The 19134-nt window shown below is 38.5% G+C and overlaps 2 protein-coding genes across 2 annotated transcripts in view; one reads left to right on the forward strand and one right to left on the reverse strand.

Annotated features, from left to right (window-relative positions):
- POLR2B (RNA polymerase II subunit B) overlaps positions 1-6356 on the forward strand; it is a 29324-nt gene extending 22968 nt beyond the window's left edge. The window contains exons 17-25 of the mRNA XM_051965124.1: positions 1375-1471; positions 2359-2453; positions 3582-3832; positions 3921-4010; positions 4261-4368; positions 5000-5113; positions 5215-5375; positions 5741-5936; positions 6060-6356. Coding sequence (XP_051821084.1) covers positions 1375-1471; positions 2359-2453; positions 3582-3832; positions 3921-4010; positions 4261-4368; positions 5000-5113; positions 5215-5375; positions 5741-5936; positions 6060-6149 — 1202 coding nt within the window. The 3' untranslated portion in view covers positions 6150-6356. The remainder of the gene's footprint in view (positions 1-1374; positions 1472-2358; positions 2454-3581; positions 3833-3920; positions 4011-4260; positions 4369-4999; positions 5114-5214; positions 5376-5740; positions 5937-6059) is intronic.
- IGFBP7 (insulin like growth factor binding protein 7) overlaps positions 6344-19134 on the reverse strand; it is a 72248-nt gene continuing 59457 nt past the window's right edge. Inside the window, exons 2-5 of the mRNA XM_051965126.1 lie at positions 14985-15094; positions 11331-11447; positions 8122-8248; positions 6344-6545 (exon numbers count right to left, since the gene is read on the reverse strand). Of these exons, the coding sequence (XP_051821086.1) occupies positions 6526-6545; positions 8122-8248; positions 11331-11447; positions 14985-15094 (374 nt within the window). The 3' untranslated portion in view covers positions 6344-6525. The remainder of the gene's footprint in view (positions 6546-8121; positions 8249-11330; positions 11448-14984; positions 15095-19134) is intronic.

Here is a 19134-nt window from a genome sequence, read left to right on the forward strand (position 1 = left end):
GTTTTCTTCTCTGGAATTAGAAGTGTGTAGAGCTGCAGGATAATGGTTGGACTTCGAAAATTTTTCTCTTTTGGTCTTTGGTTCCCAGCAGAAACTAGTAATTACTCCTGCCCCCACTTCTAAGTCCCCTCCTTTTTCATTTGGAGTAATAGTTACAGCAGACCTGAAATTATGCCAGGCAGGGACCTTATGCCTTTTTGACTTTTTAATTCTGATTTCTCTCTTTCATGTCCTTCTCACACTTTAATTTTCATAGATTTTCTTTCTTAGTGGACATAACTGACTTGCAACATACAGTGAAAATTTTGATGAGCAAATGCTTTGGTTATGAAGTTCCCTTTAATAGGGATTGCTATTTAGAGCAAGCCATAAGAGTTCTTAACTTGTGTCTAGCTTAGGGGGAGTAGTGGCTACAGAGGGAAGGGTGACAGAGAACATCTAAATCAGTGGTGCTTTTTCAGATAAGGTCACAGAAGCCAGTAGACCAAGGTTTGGCTAAGGGAAGTGCTTACATACAGGGACTTATAGGCTTCCGTCACTGAACCTGTGCTTGGCCATCTTGGATTAGAGAGGACTGTCTTGAGAGGCAGGAGCTTCCCTCCCTTTGTAATTTGTTAGCTGTGGGGAGCTACAATCTTAGAATTCATCCTTATGCCTTCTGGTTTTCTACCTTTATCTGTAGCTTTCTGATAACAAAGGGCATTTTTGCAATTCATTCTCTTGATTAGAATTTAGCTCAACTAATGTAGAATTAGCAGCTTATGTTGCATACCAATGGTAACATCTAGCTTAATTACATGGTAACTAAGGTTTTGGCTCTCTCTTTCTCTTAGCATCCCACTGTCTTCCCTGTACTTTTCTTTTGTCCTGAAACCTCTGAAAGCCTGAGGGTATAAGATATATTTCTCTGTATCTTAGTTTTGCCTTTAGCAGTAAAAAGCATCGTGTTTTTGCTTGGCTGCTAGCATCTGCTCAGGACTATTCTGCTGAGAGATCAGTTATGGTACTTCATCCCCAGTGAAGGATGAATGAACTTATAGCTTAGTTTTGCACTAATTACTTTTTAAAATTTCAAAACAAAACTGCGATTCCCTATTCAGCTAGAATATGGAAAAGCAGTTAAACAGAATGGTTTTTTTTTTTTTTTTTTGCTCTGATAACTAATGTTCAGTGTGTTTCAGAAGCAGTGGCTCTGAAAAACGTTGGCAGTGTCATAGGGAAGGGAATCAGCAGATTGCAGAACAAAATGGGTTTGGACCAGTAGTGATTATAATAAAATTGGCCAGGAATAGCAGCTGGACTGGAGAAAACCAGAATTGGGATTGGAGGGAGTTCATATTTTTATCTTCAGTGTGTGGGTCTCATATATTTCAGGTATCAACTCGATTGTGGCTATTGCATCATACACTGGATATAATCAAGAAGATTCTGTTATCATGAACCGTTCTGCAGTTGATAGAGGTTTTTTCAGGTCAGTTCTTATAAAATTTGTTAAATACAAACAGAGGGGGGAGGATTTGACTTCTTTATTTTAATTATATAAGCTAAAATCTCATTTTTTTTGGAATTCACTTTCTTTTAAGTTCAGTCTGAAAGAAATTACTCCATTTTTAGCTATTGTGATGACCACGCTAGCACCCAAGATACCCCAGAATCAGCCAGAGTCAGGATAAGCAAAAGTCCTTAGACTTTATTCTTGGTCTTAGATGCAGGATTGAAGAGGATGGAAGCAGAATCTCTGCGACTGCCTTCTCCTTCGTCTACTGCCCAAGTGTGACTCTGGCTAGTCTTATTCCACCTCCTAGTCCCTCCTACAGTCCTCTGTATACATCAATCATTGAGCCAGTAAGGATAGTGGGAAGGACCATTTTCCAAGCATATGCCCATAGAGTATCGTCCAATCGGTAGTTAGCCTCAAGTGCTCGGCATTCCTGACCTCAGTGCATTGACTCAATAGTTTCAGCTCTCTACAAGCTATTGTAAATAATGTCAGTGATTTGGCTGTACAGATACAAAATACCTTGAATTTTTTGATATAGAAAGTGGCCTAATGACTTTCAAATGAAGGTCAACCTCTAGTATTATTTTTAGCTAGGTGACTTCTAGTCAGATGAAGTGTCATTGAGTTTTATGGGGAAAAAAAACTTGATTTTGAAGCAGCATTTTGTGTTGATTTTGCTCTATGTGAGAGTCATTTTAGGTTTGAAATTATTCTCTTTACTATTTCTCTTGTCTTTTTGCTTTAAACTTTGCACTTTATTAAATGATAATTATTTGAAATTCATCATTAAAGGGAGTCTGTCACATATTTCTACTGTTATAGAAGTTGCCTTAGAGCCAATGTATATTATTTTTCAGGTCAGTTTTTTATCGGTCTTACAAAGAACAGGAATCTAAGAAAGGATTTGACCAAGAAGAGGTATTCGAGAAACCAACACGTGAAACATGCCAGGGTAAGAAGCTGCTATGTAAAAATTGTAGAATTCACTTTAATTTTATAGATCATTAAATTTCTCATGTTAATTTCGGTTTCTATATTTTAGATTGTGCCACATAGCTTGTGGTTCACAAAATTCTATAAAATGTGAATTGGACCAAAATTTTTTTTATTTAGTTCAGAAGCTACTGTTACTAGGTCTTCTTTGCAATACAGATGGAATTTGGGAAACATCAGATGTTTTCTTGATATTTATTTAAGCGGGGCAGCTAGGTGGTGCAGTGGATAGAGTACTAGTCCTGGAGTCAGGAGGTCCTCAAATCTGACCTCAAACACTTAACACTTTCTAGCTGTGTGACTTTGGGCAAGTCACTTGAACCTGATTGCCTCAACAAAAAAAAAATTAAAAAAGATATTCAATTAAGCTTTAAAGTTCCATTTTCTGCATTGTGCTTCAGTTTTCCCATTTGCAGTATTTGACATGACTCAAGTGTTGACTGATTTTTTTTATGTGGCTTAATGGAATTTGGTCTTACTATTATGTGGTCATATAAGTGAAGCTGTAATTTCCAAATAATTTTTAAAAAGAAGTAATTATATAATTAACAGTTTTATGGGTCAATAATAAATTATTTTTTTAAAAATGAAATCATTAAATGTTAGATATTATTTATCCTGTGACTCCAAAGTTGGTTGTATGGGATATTCCACAGAGCACTATAGTTCTGATTCAATTAAAAAATATTCTGAAAGTGTATTAAAAGTATTTTTGTTTACTTTGATGCTGCCATAAGTTTGGGTTTGATAGACATGACAGTTTTTAGGGTTAATATACTATATCTAACTCAGGAAATTACCCAAGATCACATGATAAGGTTAGATCATGTTGAGAACAGTGTGGCTTTTTTTTAAACTACTGATTCATTTTACGTAATATTCTTGAAGAGTAAAGTAGATTTTTAGAACAGGTATCATGAACACAGAATATTAGTAATGGTGATGGAGATTTCTGCCACTTTTTGACTTGGAAATAAGATAATCTGTGTATGCTGTGTTCTCTTTCATAAGGTAACCTATTTAATTCTTTTTGAGTTTTTATATTATGAGATGGTTTCAGAGAAGTTTTTTGATTGTTGTCTTACAGGCATGAGGCATGCTATCTATGACAAGTTGGACGATGATGGTTTGATAGCTCCTGGTGTCCGTGTATCAGGAGATGACGTTATCATTGGCAAAACAGTAACTCTGCCTGAAAACGAAGATGAACTGGAGAGCACTAATAGGCGTTACACCAAGAGAGACTGCAGCACTTTCCTCAGAACTAGTGAGACTGGTATTGTGGATCAGGTGATGGTAACCTTGAACCAGGAAGGATATAAGTTTTGCAAGATAAGGGTGAGTGCCTTTTTAATACTTGAGAACAGGCAGAAAGGCAACTGGAAGTTGTGTGCTTAACTGAGGCCTGTTTTTTAATTGACTTTAGGTACGCTCTGTTAGAATCCCACAGATTGGAGACAAATTTGCCAGTCGACACGGTCAGAAGGGTACTTGTGGTATCCAGTACAGACAAGAGGTAGCTATATTTTCTTTTCTTTCTTCCCCTGAGACTAGGGTAAAATTCATCTTTAAAAATTTGCTTTTAAAAGTCAGATAGGAGGTACAAATTAAGCTTTATTTCAGCACTTGAGTAAATATCTGAATAGGAATGTTAGACAAATTTTAAGTCATATAAATCCAAATGGGGGGAGGTGTTGTGGTCTTGTTTTTTATCCAAGAGCTAAAATAGGGTTTTTAGGATATAGTTAGTATATTTCTCGTTTCAGGATATGCCTTTCACCTGTGAGGGTATCACCCCTGATATCATCATAAACCCCCATGCCATCCCTTCTCGTATGACTATTGGTCACTTGATTGAATGTCTTCAAGGGAAGGTAAGGAATATCAGATATAAAGTATATAGTTTTGTCATTTTCTTTTTTTTTTCCTTCACTTAAATAATAGCTTTTTATTTCTCCAAATATATAAAAATAGTTTTCAGCATTCACCTTCGGAGAACCTTTGTGTTCCAAATTTTTCTCCCTCCCTCCCCTAGATAGCAAATAATCCACTATAAGTTAATCGTGTGTCACTGTCATTCTCGACTCAGGAGAATAAGTCTGACCACCTGCCTTCTTTCCTGATTATCATTTAGGAGAATTGATGTGCCTAGATTTCAGAATTTTGAAAATATGAGGCCATTCTAAGCATATTTTGCTTGCCAAATCATAATTAAATTTTCTGTGTTTTAATACCTTGATAAATGAGAAATATTTTAGGTATTTTTCTCCCCCGAATCTCATTCTGCTTTGTGCTTGTCTTTTAAGCTGAAAGCTTCAGGTTTAGATCTATGATCCATTTGGCTTGAGCAGGTTTTATTGTTGCGAAAATTGTTTTTTGTAATATTAAGTAGAAAATCTCCTCCTTGTGTGTCATGGAAAAGTGCCTTGTTATTAAATGTACAATTTAAAAATTACCTTAAAGAGTGGAGGAGCAGAATTCAAAATAAAAACTCTTTTTCCAAAGGTGTCAGCTAACAAAGGTGAAATTGGTGATGCCACGCCATTTAATGATGCTGTTAATGTGCAGAAGATTTCTAATCTGTTATCTGATTATGGTTACCATCTCAGAGGAAATGAGGTATGACAACCCCAATATTAGTGGTCGTTGTACATTTTGATCTCTCAACTTGTGGAATACACCCTTTATTCTGTGCATCAGAATTTCCTTTTCTGTTTCAGGTCTTGTACAATGGATTTACTGGCCGAAAAATCACATCTCAGATTTTTATTGGCCCCACTTATTACCAGCGTTTGAAGCATATGGTGGACGATAAGATCCATTCCCGGGCCAGAGGACCTATACAGATCCTTAACAGACAACCCATGGAGGGTAGATCTCGGTAGGGAGAAATAGGGGTTCAATACAGATATTATCATATTTATTGTGTTGGATGAAAAAGCAGGTGATGTCTGAAGCTTTGTTGGCTGAAACACCATAAGATAAACTGCTGAGAGCAACACTTCCAGATTTGTGCTACTAGCTTTTTTCTTTCAGGTTTTAATAAGTGGTAATTCTTATATCTTTATCTTTGTGAACCATGTTGTAAGGAGTAGGTTTTTTCAGAAGAGGAATAAGGTTATTAAAAAAAAAAGTTTTTATAACCTTGTCAAGTCCAGCTTGACAAAATTGTTATTATTTAGATGGAAACTTTTACTGTTAATCCTGGCAGTATCTTTAATACAGAATGTTATTTTTCCACATTAGCGATGGTGGCCTGCGTTTTGGAGAAATGGAACGGGACTGTCAGATTGCGCATGGTGCAGCCCAGTTTCTAAGGGAAAGATTATTTGAAGCATCAGATCCCTATCAAGTTCACGTATGCAATCTTTGTGGAATCATGGCGATAGCTAACACCAGGACACATACGTATGAGTGTAGAGGCTGTCGTAATAAAACTCAGGTACATACAAACTTCATGTGCAAGTTTTGGAGATTGAACCACTTTGCTTTGATCCTCTCTTAAGCGTCAAGGACATATTTGTTTAATGTTACTAATTACAGTTTCCTTGTTTTTTCTTTTCAGATTTCTTTGGTTCGAATGCCTTATGCTTGTAAACTCCTTTTCCAGGAATTGATGTCTATGAGCATAGCACCTCGAATGATGAGTGTTTAGAAATTTAAAAAAAAAAAAAATTGTTTCAAGTAAATGTAAGCCGAGTCATTTGTGAATACCACTCTGCCATGGTTTTTATTTCAGCAGAAGCGGTATGCCTTGAAAAAAACCCAAGCATCTTCTATACAGTGCTGCAAGTGCAAGGTTTTGTTTAATGACACTTTTTTTTGTGTGTGTGTAAATAGAGAATAAAATTTTGTAGTTAGATTTGGTGTATCATTTATTTCATACTATGCAGAAGGGTATGCTTGCACACCAGTGAATACAATGTAAAAGGTTAGTGGATTAGATTAAAAGAAACTTGTTACTGGACAACAGTAGTTGTAGTTTTTCCCATGACTTTTAAACTATGCATACTGATAAAGATTGCAGGATTTCACTGGTCAGCACCTTCATCTGGTTTAAGAAAAGAAAAATAAAAATTAGTTATGACTACTAACAATAACAAGGCAAATGCAAACATGCACAGTTGGATGACTTTTCCCTTTCACTTTACTTAGTTCTTGGAATGATCAGATATATAAGCAAAGAAATTATAACAAATGTATATAAGCTATACCATTGTAATGCAAGCTTTAGGGATCTGGAGGGATTAAAAACCATTTCAACTATATAATATATGATTTCAGATGAGGAAAAGAGTCTTGTTGCTAGGATAGTCTGTATGTAACGTAGAATTCCTGATTAACGAAGCAGATTTTTTGTCACTTTTTCATCCTGCAGTTAAGTGATCCTGTAAGTGACATTATGTGGGAAAGGTTCAAAAGCAGGATTCCGTTATTCCTAATCTAGTAAAGATCATTTCAGATTTATTTTGGTGAAATTATCTTCAGTGCCTCTCTGTTAGGTTGTTAGGTGGAGGAATATAGCAAATGTTAACTGGCCACCTTAATTCTAATTTAAAGGAACACGATTGTTCTAATTTCCATTTCATGAATATTTGGTGTGTAACTACAAAAGAATGAGAAGTTTTCTTACTGGCTTATTATGGAATTTTGATCTTCATCAAAAATATGAAAAATAAGTATTTCCTACTAATCAGTACTTTTTAATTTTAGGCATGAGAAGTTGACCCTCATTATTGCAGGCTCCTCTGAGGACCTTTCAACAAGGGAATAAATAGTAATTTATAGTCTAGAACTAGACTCTATAGATGCTTTCATTCCTCCTTATTGGTTTTTCCCTCAGGACAGAGGGCATACATGTCCCTAGGGGCAGGGGAATTGTGGGGTGTGTTGCAAACCTACTGCTAACCACAATCTGCTTCATAAATATGGAAAATGCTATGCTAAGAGAACCAAGTAGTAGGAAACTTTTTTTTTCCTTCAGTCAAGTCATGTTATTTGAATCAAAAAACATCAACAAGCCCATTATAACATATATACATGTTATATGTTAGGCATACAAATTGTAACTGTCCTGAAGTACATGTCATTGAGGGGAGGCAACATGGGTCTAGCATGTAAGAAGAGAGGAGAGCTAGAACTGGGCCAGGTTTTAAATAGTAAATGAAAGACTTTACATTTTATTTTGGAGGTAATAGAGGGAGTCACTGCACATTAGGCAAATCCCTCTGCTGGCTGCGTGGGTGGAAAGAAAAGAACAAATCTGAGATAAAGCAGTGGAGACAAACTGCTTGGAGACTTGGGAACTGACTGAAAATGTGGCTTGGAAAAGAGAGAAGTTGAAACGACAATGAGATTGCACATCTGGGTGACTGGAGGATGCTTGTTCCCCTTGTGAGTGACTAGGTACCTGAGAAAGTAAGTTGAGTAGAGGAAGGCATCTAATTTTTAGGATATTTAGTTAGTCATACACGTACACACTAGAACCACATAATGTGTGAGGAAAGTAGCTTTCTTAAAGATTGCTGTTAGTGAATCACTATGATCTTAGTAACTTGTTACGATACATCATTTGATCTTTTTATTAGCAAAAGCACTTAAAGTCGATTGGCATTGGAGTTGCTTACCTTTTTTGGTCGGTATTTCATGTAAGGCATCGACCACTGTAATTTTTGCTGAAGCAGTAGCCTGGCCTTGGGAATTTGATGCATGGCACTCATATTCCCCGGCATCATCCTTACTCAGAGGAGACACCTGTCAAAGAAAAAGCCATTTGAGGTTCCCCAATGGGCCATTGATTTCCTTCTTGTTATATCATTTATGATTTTCACTGTTTCTAATGACTCTTATTTTCAAACTTTTGCAATTTATTAAAATGACTGATTGATTCAGTCCATCACTAAATGGAAATAAATGTTGAAGGAGGCTTGGCCAGCCCATAATGTAGAATGTAAAGATAATTCATAGACAGTTTGAGTGATAGCCTCAAGAAGGCTTCAAGAATATTTAAATAGATTGTAGAGTAATTAGAGCAAAAGAAGATGAGAATTACCCAGGATGAGAAGTCAGAGACAAGAAGGGACTATGATAAATAAAATTTCCATCAGGATGTGTATATGTATTGAATGTGTGTATAAAAACTGAAATTCTTGTTAGAAATGTAGTTTCAAGGAATTAAGTCTAGAAGACAGAACCAGAACCAATGAGTTAAAAAAAAATTTACCCAGAAGCAAAGCTGGCTCCATATAACAAAAGACTTACTTAATAATGAGCCATTTGAAAATGGAAGAGTCTTTCTGGGAGTATTCTAGTTGAGGCTGGGCAAAAATCAAGGTGTTAGAGAAAGTATTCTAAAAATACATGATGTGTAGTGTTAAGTAATCTGGTACTTCTCCACAAAGATCTTATTCTGGTCTCTCATTGTCCTGTAGAAGTTTGTGTCTGGGTTTATGAGGTTTCTGCCAGGTTCTGACATGCTAGAGCAGCCATGAATCCAGGTCATACTGACGTGCGGAGACCTGACCCAGCAAAGTAGGGAGAAATTCACCACCAGCATATCACAATAAGTTGACTTTGGTAACCCAGTGAAAGATGGCCCTTCGTCTTGGAGTTGTCATCTACTTTTGGAATGGTTGTAAAGGGAATATAGAATGTCAAGAATCAGTTTTTTTTTTTTTAAAGGATCAGTTTTTAGACTACATAGGTACACAAATTTAACCACTAGCACCCCAAAATATGGATGCTTTTTTCTAATGACTAGAGAATCAACATATTACTAGAGGGACTGAACTATATAAATAATATTCTCACAAAAAAATGAAACTAGAAGATAGAAGCAGTTTCAGTTACATGGAGGGTAGGGTAAGTCAGGTTCCCCTTGGAGACTCAAAGGAGCTGGACAAGTTGGGATTTTCAAAAGCAATAAGAAGCTTCCAGTTTCATAAGACATGTAGACATCTTGTGCTACAGTACAATGTCTGCCACGAAGACAAATGTTACTTAAGGTACTAAATATTTTAGGTACTAAACTATTTTGCAAAAGGTATGAAATTTAATGAAGAAATTTGGTCAGATCCTCCCAACGAGTCAATCTCCTGAATACTTGCTATATTTAATACAAATAATTAAGTCTAACACTCTCAATGACTGTGCCAATTAACTGCCTAAAAATCCAGCTTCGTTATTTTGAAGTATGAGGAAATGGTTAAGTAACCAGAACAGCCGTACAAGGAGGAACGATCTAAACCCTTGTTTTCACAGCTCCAAGAGTCCAGTCACTTGTCCAATTCCATTCTGGCTCAAGGAATGGGGACGGGACAGGAATGAACTTGGACATTCCACATGGCAGGTGAAAGTTTTGTCACTGAACCACTGGTGAAAAATAGTGCCCAGAGCATTTTCTCTATCATGCTCCCTTCTCAAGAAAAGTTTCCCTTTGACCTTCTCAAGTGAGTTACTGATGATACGGAAAAAGGGTCAATAGATGCAGAATACCGTGCCCCACCTCTGCCCATCTCTTATGTAAAGCAACCTCTGCAAGGGGATGCTAAGAACTTAGGAATGCCTTGTTCGGCACACGCTGGATTTCGCCCCATGGAGAATTACTGTAAATATAAGAAATACTAGAATAGACTACAGAATTACAGAAGATGGTTCAAGATGATGAGCAGTAAGAACACGGTCTTAGGAAAGAGAGGTGGTAGAAAGCCTGACCTGAGACCCAACCAAGCTTAATCATTTCATTTACATGTAAAGCTATTTGAAGCTTTGCTAAACAATATCGATATAGTGCTTTTTTCAATGATGACAATGGGACTGTCACTTCCAATTCTTGATGTGCTAAATGGGGAATTTAAAAAAGTGAAGTGACAGTTGGACCAGGTACCCTAGGAGAAAGTCATTCCAGAGAAGGCAATTTTCAGAAGTGCTGAGGGATCAAGTCTTGGTACATATGAAAAAGCAGATGATACTGAATGAGGAAAGAAGTGTGGACGATAACTCTTGACCCACAAGCCTACTTTCTTATTTCTAGAAAAGCCTTTATTTTTTCCAAAAATATGCTCAAAATAATGGAACCAGGTGGATCTTTCCCAAATAACTTTCTATAGAAGACATCTTCACATTAGGATTTATAGGAGCAAATGGAAACAAGTAGCACAAGATGAGAAAGCAGGGGACAGGTTGGGATTTGTACCACTGGAGGGAGTACTTCTGTTAGTGAGATCTTGAATGCACTGGTTATATGCAGGATCTCTGAACACTTAAAATCTTAAAACGGCATAGCTCTTTTTAATGTATTTATTTCCAAGCATTTAAGCAAAAACTTTTACCTTGCTGTGCTTCCTTCTGGAACACTAACTTTCTAATCAACCACAGAATGTTAGAGGTTCAAAGAACCTTAAAAATGATCTCACTTTAAGTTATATAAGGGAATCTGAATTAAAGAAAATTAAGTGATTGGCTATGGTTATAAAAGTGGGCAAAGATGGGCACATTCTAGAACGGGTGCTGTGAACTCTAGGTTACTCCATGGATGATCCACATCAAGGCCATTCAAAAGAACTGTGAGAATACCTTAGACTTTGTTCTTCAGATAAAAATTGTTACTATGTGCCAGGTACTTATGCTAAGCAATTAAAAATTGTTATTGGATCCTCACAGCAACTCTGGGAGGTAGGAGCTATTATTATCATCCCTATTTTACAGATCAGGAAACTGAGGCACAGAGCTATTAGGTGATTTTCCCAGGGTCATTAATCTATCCACTGTACCACAAGCTGCCCCCTTCTATCTTCTTTTCATCTTAAGGAATTAAATTTTTATATCAAGTACTCACCAGAACCCAGCCTGTCACTTCGTGTTTTTCTGGGCCACCTCGAGTTTGGATGGCCAGGTTGTCACGGTCTCCAGGGAGGAGTTCTGTTCTTTGAACTCCATAGTGACCTCTTTTTACCTGGGAAGAGGGAAAAGTCAGGAACTCAGATCTCTGCTATTAATGAGCTTTTCACTTTGAAGTGTTCACATTCCTAGAATTACATAGATCATGTGTTGGATTTTCTGGTTGGATTATTACTTAACCTTCCCAGTATTCTTTTTGGTTACTGTAGAGCAAAAAAAGCTAACATAAATGTCTTTTCATTCCTTTTCTCCCCAGAAATTACTTTTTCTTCTAAGAGTAGGAAATCAGGGAGAATGAAGATCATCATAATATATTCCTATCTACTTCTAGCTCCCCCCTATCTTAGCCCATTTCCTAATATCCTCATATCTTCCAAGTATGTTCCCTGAGTTAAGGGGGAACAGGTTCAGCCCATCCAAGGCCTGAGAACTAAGCAGCCCGCCCTGTCCATCATTCTGCCTCGGTCTTTGTGACCACACGTCCACCTAGGATCCAAATTCAGCTCATTATAAGCCCAGTTTCATCCGAGGCTTGTCACTTTTCCCAAGTCCAGGGACCAACAGACTTTTCTATCTTGCGATCATTTTTCTTCTATTAACAACAGAGCTGGCTGCTTCCCTCTCCTACCTGGCATGATCTATGGTCCAAAAGGAGAAGGGTAGAAAAAGAAAGAATTTCAGAGACTACTTTACTAGTTATTATTATTTTTTAAACAGAAGAGTAATATCTATAGATTTAAGTAAGTTAGAAGCCGGTGCCAGCTGAAGGACACATGATGTACTTCTGTACATCCCAGACCTTTTAAGAGGCAAGTGGAAAAAGCAGAAGACATGAAAAAGTAGCTTCCAGGGCAATTTGGCAAGGTGAGCTATAGGTACCTTTAGGCTGGAAATGACCCATAACCTGAAACAAGGATTAAGCTTTAAAGAAAAAAAAAGGGGAAGGGAGGGAGAGAAATCTATACACCAGGGTTGTCCAAAAGTCACTTCTCATCAAAAACAAACTCATCAGTAACTTTTTGGTGAAGTGATGCTCTATAAGGAAGTTTGCAATCTTCCAAGGCTGTCCTCTGGCAAGCCACAAATTCTCATCAGATGCCACTGCCTGGCATTATGTTGAAAAAGAGAGGGAAAAGTGGCTCTGGGGCACTGTTGTCCTAGATGCTAGAAGCAGTGATGGATTCAGGAGGCTGCCGGGGGATTAATAAGTTCCTTGGGCTCACTGGTTTCAGAGTATTTTTTTAAAAAGTGTATGGTAGTGATGATGGTGAAATGGAACCTTATCCCTGCAGGGAATTTGAAGGCTCCCAAATCCCACAATAACTGTTGATGCAAGATGAAAAGCTGACTGGAGTGAATGTCTGAGAATGTTTCTTTACTCCCTGTATTCCTTCTGATATACCAGAGTTGAGTGTAAAATTACTTCAATTTGAGTTCTCATATCAAAGTATATTCTAAGAAACTTAAAAGTCTGGATTTCATGAAATGAGAGTTCCGAGGGGTTCACAAATGGACAATATAGTTGTTATTCCATTGTGTCTGACCCTTTGTGATTTTCCTTGCAAAGACAATGTGATTTTGGGACTTTCTTCACAAAGACAAGGTGAGTTGTCATTTTCTTCTCTAGCTGATTAGAAGCTAGTAAGGTCTGAGGTTGGAATTTGAAGTTGGTTCTTCTTGACTCTGGGATTTGTCCCTTAGAGCTCCCTATTCTTGGTTCTCTCTCCTTTTTTTTTTTTTTTTTTGCTGAGGCAATTGGGGTTAAGTGACTGGCCCAGGATCACACAACTAGGAAGTGTTAAGTGTCTGAGGCCAGATTTGAACTCATATCCTCCTGACTTCAGGGCTGGTGCTCTCCCCATTGTGCCACCTAGCTGTGCCCTCTACCCTTGGTTCTTGATGGACCCCAGGCTAGCAAAGACTACATAATCATTGCCCAGAGAGAAGCTTACATGTTAGGTGGGGCTGAACTGGGGTTTAAGTCACTTACATCCCAGTTTCTTCATCAATAAAATAAAGGAGTTGGATGAAATGATAGTTTATGATCCTTTTCAGCTCTTAACAGCCTTAGAATAGGATCAGCAAGATCATAGATTGAGAACTGGAAAGGACGAAAGATGATGAGTAGAGAAAGATGCAGAGTCTGGGATTCAAACTGATTTCACCTTTGGCTCTTTATTGCCTTGGCCAGTTGCCACCACTGGGGTCTGTACCCATATACCCCAAGAGAATAGCCTGTTTCCCTCCTTGCTATATGTATGGTAGGCTCAGTTGGGAGGGGTAGGTGGGACTGACAGGGAGTGGGAGGTGCCAGAATTCTCATCTCTTGCAGGAGTGATTTATTTAACACATGGCTCAGGACTGTTGCAACTACCAGAAATTATAAACAGAAATGCAGCTGTTAGGTTGCATTTTTTAAAAAAATAAGGAATTAATATTAATTATCCTGATAATATTGTTCCGCTTAGCATCTAAGCAGCAGTACCAATATTCACTTCAAGGCCAAGAAGAAGAAACTATGGGCCACATTTCTGCTACCCCTACCCCTCTTCTATGTTTTTACGCTTTATGTTTTCAAAGCCATTTAAAAATACAGAAAGAAACAAGAAACCAAAGTTCCAGATGCCACTGGTCTGGACAAAGTAAACAGTGTGACAGAAGGAGTCCGCCAGTAACTTCACAAAAGAGTCTGGCCATACTGTATTATTTTCTGAAATAAGAGAATAATGGTGGGATATTCTCTGAAAAACATTTTTCTAGCCACGGCAATGGGTTTGTGATTTATGCGTGTTCCTTTGGCCAACCTCCCTGTTGACCAAGGGTCCTGGTCTTTGAGAACATTGGCTGGGATTCGTGGTATAATCTGTGGGTTTGGAATAGCAATTGTGCTGTTCGTTCTTTGTTTTTGAAGTGGACCGAGGATGTCAGGGAGCGACGTCTTGACCTGTGTGGACTGGATTTAAGTGAGAAACAGGTGCACAAAGCCGTCAGCCTCGGTCTCTCTTCCAGAGCTACTGAAGTCCGGCAGCAAGACAAAAGCCAGGATGCCATGGAGTCTAACTACGTGTTCCACAAAGCCTGCTTCATCCCCCTTCATCACGGCCAGTCCCCCTAAGGAAGTTTTTATATGCTTGGGGTAAAACCTCCCTAACTCACCGAGGGGTTTATGGCCCTTTAGTCACCCTCAGACTGGCTTACCTGTCTGCCAAAAGACAGGCTTCCTAGGGTGTGGCTGCTGGCCACCTTCTTGCAGCCATCAGAGTCAGGGGGACACCAGAGGTGGAGGAGCAGCTCTGAGAAGGGCTCAGCAAACCCTCCCACCAGAGGTGCTGGTCCCTGAACAATGCAGCTCGCTGCCACGAGATCCCAGGATCAATGCAACAGCACCAAGGGTGGAAAGGGGTGGGGAATGTTTTCCAGGTGATAAAAAAAAGTCCATCTTACAAATTCTGGGGAAAAGTTGACCCGGACAATTATTCATCTTGGGGGAATAACAAAAAATGGACACAAAGTTTAATTTTAGTTTATGAAATGCATAATGAAATGCAAAAATGTAAATTGAGGATGTTATGCAGAATTCCATGCTACCGACCTTATTCCAGATGAGAACTGGGGTTGGAATTCCGATAACTTCACAACTTAAATATACTTGGGCTCCAGTGACGTTCCAGATGTCCTTGGGGGGTGTCACAATGGAAGGACCTGTGAGAGGGGAAAAAGAAAAATCATGAACCTCTCTTAAACAGTAGTCAGCAGCAGCCAATTCTGTAGAATAAAATATTTGATTGGCACGCAATTAAGTTCTTCCCTTTGTTAACCGCTTTTTAACAAATTTTACCTCTCCCTCCGCATCGGCAAGCTTGAGTGGGGTATTCTGGGAAGACAAATTAAGCATTAGACTGAAACTGATAATTGGTAATTTTGCTGTTTCAAAATATCATGCCCATTTAAATCTTCCAAACTGTCATTTTAAAATGATCAGCTTCCTTTCTATCAGTATGCTAAATACTTCAATCAATCAACACAGCCTGTAGGGAAGAGAATTCCTTTGAACAAATGAGCTTTAATCCAAAGGTTCTGGTCCCCTCAGAGATGGGTTAGTGTGTGTGTGGGAGGAGAGAGTGGAGGCTCTGTCCCATGGGAAGGCCTTTGGGGAGTAGGGTTGCCCCAGGTCTCAGAGAAAGAAACAGCTATCGTCTGATGGTTCACCTAGCTAAATCCCAACTGGGTTAATTCAGCCATTATCTCAGGCTGAAGTCTCTGAGGCATTTGCAGGGAGATTGTCAGGAGCATCCCCTCTCCCACAGGCTGAGGGCTGGAAACTAGGGAATATTTTGCAAGGGAGAGCGAGTACAGAGCCCACACCCCGGAAAATATCTCTACAAATGATAAGAATTTCCAACAATGAAACAGAGTTCTTCAAATGATGAGATGTTCTCTGGTAATTTTGCTGCTCAATCATTTTCATTTGTGCCTCTTGTGGATTTTCTTGGCAAAGATATTGGGGTGATTTCCTAGTTTTTCTCTGGATCACTTTATAGATAAGGAAACGGAGACAAACAGGGTTAAGTGACTTGCCCAGGATCATACAGCTAGTAAGCATCCGAGGCCGGACTTGGACTTCCCCTGGACCTGGCACTCTATGGGACCACCCAGGTGCCTCTCTTGATGATCTGGGTGTTCCTCTATTAAGAACAAGTACTATCCCATGTTCCTTATCCTCCCACCCAAGCCTCCCCCCACTTCAGCTCATCCCAACTGAACTGGAATAACACAATGACCTCTGAAATGATATCCTTCTCTTCAGGCTTTTTCCCTTGACCTTTGTGAAGGAGCAGAACTGGAAGCTTGGGACGGGTCCCATTAGTTGGAAGGCAACTCAAGGAGCCAAGTGCTTGAACAGCAGCATTCCTTCTGAATTATGGATCTCCGCCTCGCTGGGGATCTTGGCAAGGAGACTTCCAATATTGGGAGGGGAGCGGGCCAGAGTATCGGCCAACTCCGTGTACGAGAAACATGAACTTGCTTCAGAAGCCCGGCGGGAAAAGGGAAGACAGATGTCTATCCCCCGAGACTTGGAAAGTTATCTGGCACCATCAGCCGTTAGGGAACAAGAAGTTCTCTCTTTTGCAATGTGCTATTTCGAGTATACTGTTAATTTCTTGAACTAGAGAGGAAATGGCCATGACATATAAGATTTTCCCAGAGGAGCCCCCTTTTCTTATACCCCAGGGTTACTTATTTTGCTTTCCCTTAGCAGAAGGACCGGCGTTTCAAAATCTCCAAATATTTTTCATGCTTCCTCCCCTCTAAACTTAGGTCAGAATAGGAAATTCATCTTGGCTCAGGGGCTGGGGAAATCTTACCCTTTCTTTGATAAAACACTGAAGGACTCGGTATACGCAATGGTTTGTTTGTATGTATTTCTGTCTCAGACATTTCCTAGCCGGGGCTGAACTAAACACTCACAGCAAAGGGCTGGGCTGTGGGCTCCATTTCAGGTCCCACCAAAACAGCACTAGAGACCACAAGGACATTGTCATTTTCCTTTGAATTGACCCCCCTCGATCTCTCTCCGTACCCCATGCTGCTCTGTCCTTCCCACATGGGGAGTTGGCAAGAGGACTCAATGCTCAGGGGATATTCAGAGATTGTTTGGGAAAGAATACATCAGTGTTATACAGTTTAGAGGGGCTTGGGAACAGAAGTCCCTTTCACATCCCAAAGCTACAGAGAGTTCAAGACATTATCATGAGAACTGGGAGTTAGCCGACTAACAATAATCTTGCAAATAAGCACTTAAAATTTGCCAGCTTATGAAATCACTTTAATACTCTATCAGCCTTCAATTATTACGGCCACAGCAAGAGGCTAGAAGCCAGCCTTTTTTATTAGATAGACATCTTAAGGTTCACAGAGAAGAAAGTCACTTTGTAATTAAAAAAAAAATTCATGTAGTTTATCTCATGCAAACTACACAAAAGGTACCACTTTTATATGGATAGGAGGCTATTTAAAGGAGGTACCTTTCTCTCCAACCTGGAGAACGCAGACATCTGTAATTTGTCCCACTCTGCTAACTACATAATGAACAGGAATATCTTTGATTGATTTGATCTTTGCTGTTTTCTGAAAAAGATGGATGGGATCTGTGACTTTCAGGCTCCAGAAGGTCAAGTGGTCCAAGTTAGGCTTAAGTGTCAGCCTCAGGTGTAGGTGGGGATGTGGACTTTTGCAATGGCTATCCCGAATTTGGCTGTGAATTTAGTGGGAAAAACTAAGTAAGTCTGAACTCGCTCTCCCCAGGGAGTGAGACAGCTGGAAGATGCTCTTGGGTGGAGGGGATGTTTATTCCTATGTTTGTGCTATATTTATATATTATATTATATATTATAATGTATAATATATATTATATTAAATAGATTTTATAAAAACTGATTGATATTAATTAGTTAAATAGAAGGGAGGCTTTAATCCCTAGTAGCTGGTACACAAATAGGGCAAACTGGAAATCACTACAGAAATAAAGGCAGATTTGAATAACTGGAGAAATATTCATTATTCATGACCAGGCACCCCTCTGTAATGAAAATAACACTACCTGAAGTAACTTCCAAATTTGGTGCTATATCAAACTATCACAGGGAAAAGCCTTTTATAGACAATGACAAATTTTAGTTGGAACAATAGGTCAAGAATCTCAAGGGAAATACTGAAAAAAAAATGGGATAGGATTCAATGCTGCTAGATTTCAAATTATATCAACAAATATTAATATGTTTAACATATAAGAAGATATAGTCATGCTATAAAGCAAGATGAAATTTTTTTATACTAGTTAAGAAATAGGGGCAGGTAGGTGCTGTGGTGGACAGAGTGTCTGGCCTGAAGTTAGGAAAGATGCATCTTACTGAGTGAGTTTAAAACTGGTCTTAGATACTTACTAGCTATGTGACCCTGAACAAACCTGCCTGCCTCAGTTTCCACATCTGTAAAATGAGCCAGAGAAGGGGATGACAGTTATCTTTGTCAAGATAACAAGTCACAAAGAGTCAGGTGTGACTGAAGCAATTAAACAACAGCCAGCAGCAAAGAAATACAAAACAGATGACTGGAACAAACTAGATAAGCAAGATGTAGAATTAATTAAACAATATATATCCTAGTGGTCCATAAATATAAGAACACAAATTGCTGGGAGAAGAAATTTCCTATATGTTTATGGGAAAACTTGAGAGAAGCTTGTTGGAACTAGGATAAATGGATAATATCTACACATATCATTAAAAAGTTAGGAAAATAATTTCTTGTTTTTAATCTTTCACAATAATGGCTAATAAGAAATTCACAATCAGACAAGGCATTAAAGGATATTACAAAAGGTAAAATATATAAGCTCTATTATATAAAACCAAACATCTTTATTGACAAAATCAATGAAGTTAGAATAAGAAAATATGCAGACTGGGGTGGGGGAGCAATCTTTGCATTCATTAGTTCTGATATAAGATACCTAAAATCTAAAAGTAATTTAGAGAAATATGTAAGTAAAGCTTATTCCCCCCCAAAAAAATTCAAAGGGGATGGGACATGAAAAATTTCAAAAATATAAGCTATTACATGTGTATGAAAAATGTCCTTAAATAATCAATAATAAGGAAAATTATTTTGGACATTGAAATATAAAAAGGACATTGAAATACCTATTAATGTGTCAAAATGGTAAAAGATGGGAAAATTCA

This window comes from Antechinus flavipes, chromosome 6, assembly GCF_016432865.1.
Source record: "Antechinus flavipes isolate AdamAnt ecotype Samford, QLD, Australia chromosome 6, AdamAnt_v2, whole genome shotgun sequence".
NCBI classification, from domain to species: Eukaryota; Metazoa; Chordata; class Mammalia; order Dasyuromorphia; family Dasyuridae; genus Antechinus; species Antechinus flavipes.